Source organism: Neoarius graeffei, chromosome 12 (genome assembly GCF_027579695.1).
Source record: "Neoarius graeffei isolate fNeoGra1 chromosome 12, fNeoGra1.pri, whole genome shotgun sequence".
Classification (NCBI taxonomy): Eukaryota; Metazoa; Chordata; class Actinopteri; order Siluriformes; family Ariidae; genus Neoarius; species Neoarius graeffei.
Window position 1 is genome coordinate 63,245,771 of NC_083580.1, and position 3,000 is coordinate 63,248,770.

Genomic DNA, 3,000 nt, shown 5'->3' on the forward strand with positions numbered 1-3,000 from the left:
GTTTTTCAAATGTGAATAAACGTTTGTGGAATCTGTGCCATTGAGCAGGGATGCATAATCACTGCAGTTTCCCCTTGGAGTTGTCATCATCTCACTCTGGAGTCATCATGCTGTCCCTTATAAAAATATGCTCATAACTGTCCTACTCTTCAGGGCTGGCTCATATCTTAATGAACCCCTTACACCTCGGTTCACCAGTACTGGACATACATTTATTCATGTACATGATTTGTAATTTATTATAAAAATGTCTATTTTTTTTTTGTACTTTGAGAAAGTTATGGTAATTTGCAGTGTCTGATCCTGTTCTGTTCATAATATCAGTGCAATGGGTCTGTAAAAAAATCATTGTATGCCCATGGTTTGTACAAAACTATGGCAGTCACTAACGATAGCACAGCTGAGGTTTGGTTTGTACATCAGCAAATGTTCCACATTGCAATGACTGCGGGACCAATATCAAAACTTATTGTTGCAATAATAATGTCACTGTTCTTTATTTATTTGAATGCTATCATGGTCTACACTCTTTGGAGTAAGCCTGTTTTTAAAGAGACTCCACGCTACATTCTGTTTACCCACATGCTTCTTAATGACTCATTACAGCTCATTGTTACTTCTTTGCTGTATATTTTAAGTGTGGCTTACCTCAAGCTAGTAACGGCTGCTTGTGCTTTTATGATTTTTGTTTCAACTACAACTTTCAATAATGCACCTTTAAATCTGGCTGTGATGTCACTAGAACGTTATGTGGCTATACGCTTTCCTCTAAGACATGCTGAAATAACCACTCCGAAAAGAACTTATATTGCTATCGGAGTCATTTGGTTTGTTGGTTCGATGACATTCATAATTGACTTGCTTTATGGAGTAGTGATGGATTCTAACTATTTAACTGTACAAATGTTGTGCACAAGAGAAAGGCTCTTCATCAAGCAGTGGCAGGTCGATGTTTATCAGGGCTTCAACATATTCTGCTTTGTGTCAGTGTCTATGATCATCCTTTTCACTTATGTCAGCATTTTGATCACAACCAGGTCCATTTCCTCCAATAAAGATTCTGCTGCAAAAGCCCACAAGACTGTGCTACTGCACCTCATTCAGCTGGGCCTGTGCCTTACTTCTTTTCTCTACAGCATTATAGAGCAAGCTGCAGCAATGGCCGGAAGCAGCAGCCTCTTTATGGACTTACGTTATGTAAACTATTTGTTTGTGCTGGTCTTGCCACGCTGTCTAAGTCCACTCATCTATGGACTGAGAGATGATGCTGTACGGCCCTTATTCATGTACTACTTCTGCTTTGCTGCATGTAAACATAAGTTGACAGTCAATGTACACTGAAGAGAAGCCATGAGTTCAGATGGTTAAGTATACAATTGAAATGTAATGTTTACCACTAAGATGACCTATGTAAAAAAAAAAGTTGTAGTCGTGGTTAGACATATGAATAGGTACCCTGTAACTCAAAGATTACACTCTGCTTGGTGTTGTGATTCAACCTTGTCAAACACACTTAATCCTATTCAGCTATATGCCATGTACAACCCCGATTCCAAAAAAGTTGGGACAAAGTACAAATTGTAAATAAAAATGGAATGCAATAATTTACAAATCTCAAAAACTGATATTGTATTCACAATAGAACATAGACAACATATCAAATGTCGAAAGTGAGACATTTTGAAATTCCATGCCAAATATTGGCTCATTTGAAATTTCATGATAGCAACACATCGCAAAAAAGTTGGGACGGGGCAATAAGAGGCTGGAAAAGTTAAAGGTACAAAAAAGGAACAGCTGGAGGACCAAATTGCAACTCATTAGGTCAATTGGCAAGAGGTCATTAACATGAATGGGTATAAAAAGAGCATCTTGGAGTGACAGCGGCTCTCAGAAGTAGAGATGGGAAGAGGGTCACCAATCCTCCTAATTCTGTGTCGACAAATAGTGGAGCAATATCAGAAAGGAGTTCAACAGTGTAAAATTGCAAAGAGTTTGAACGTATCATCTACAGTGCATAATATCATCAAAAGATTCAGAGAATCTGGAAGAATCTCTGTGCGTAAGGGTCAAGTCCGGAAAACCACACTGGGTGCCTGTGATCTTTGGGCCCTTAGACGGCACTGCATCACATACAGGCATGCTTCTGTATTGGAAATCACAAAATGGGCTCAGGAATATTTCCTGAGAACATTATCTGTGAACACAATTCACTGTGCCATCCACCGTTGCCAGCTAAAACTCTATAGTTCAAAGAAGAAGCCGTATGTAAACATGATCCAGAAGCGCAGACGTCTTCTCTGGGCCAAGGCTCATTTAAAATGGACTGTGGCAAAGTGAAAAACTGTTCTGTGGTCAGACGAATCAAAATTTGAAGTTCTTTATGGAAATCAGGGACACCGTGTCATTCGGACTAAAGAGGAGAAGGATGACCCAAGTTGTTATCAGCGCTCAGTTCAGAAGCCTGCATCTCTGATGGTATGGGGTTGCATTAGTGTGTGTGGCATGGGCAGCTTACACATCTGGAAAAACACCATCAATGCTGAAAGGTGTATCCTGGTTCTAGAGCAACATATGCTGCCATCCAGACGACGTCTCTTTCAGGGAAGACCTTGCATTTTCCAACATGACAATGCCAAACCACATACATACTGCATCAATTACAGCATCATGGCTGCATAGAAGAAGGGTCCAGGTACTGAACTGGCCAGCCTGCAGTCCAGATCTTTCACCCATAGAAAACATTTGGCGCATCATAAAATGGAAGATACGACAAAAAAGACCTAAGACAGTTGAGCAACTAGAATCCTACATTAGACAAGAATGGGTTAACATTCCTATCCCTAAACTTGAGCAACTTGTCTCCTCAGTCCCCAGATGTTTACAAACTGTTGTAAAGAGAAAAGGGGATGTCTCACAGTGGTAAACATGGCCTTGTCCCAACTTTTTTGAGATGTTATTGTCATGAAATTTAAAATCACCTAATTTTTCTCTTTAAAT

General features: G+C 39.8%; 1 protein-coding gene across 1 annotated transcript; it reads left to right on the top strand.

The window, feature by feature from the left end:
- Positions 1-375: 375 nt before the first annotated feature.
- LOC132894993 (odorant receptor 131-2-like) lies at positions 376-1,341 on the top strand. The gene has a single exon (XM_060935144.1). It carries the CDS (start codon positions 376-378, stop codon positions 1,339-1,341), a length of 966 nt encoding a protein of 321 aa, XP_060791127.1.
- Positions 1,342-3,000: the final 1,659 nt, after the last annotated feature.

Bases quoted from the DNA above. Each gene is read 5' to 3' on its own strand.
- LOC132894993 (XM_060935144.1), top strand. From the start codon at position 376: ATGGCAGTCACTAACGATAGCACAGCTGAGGTTTGGTTTGTACATCAG.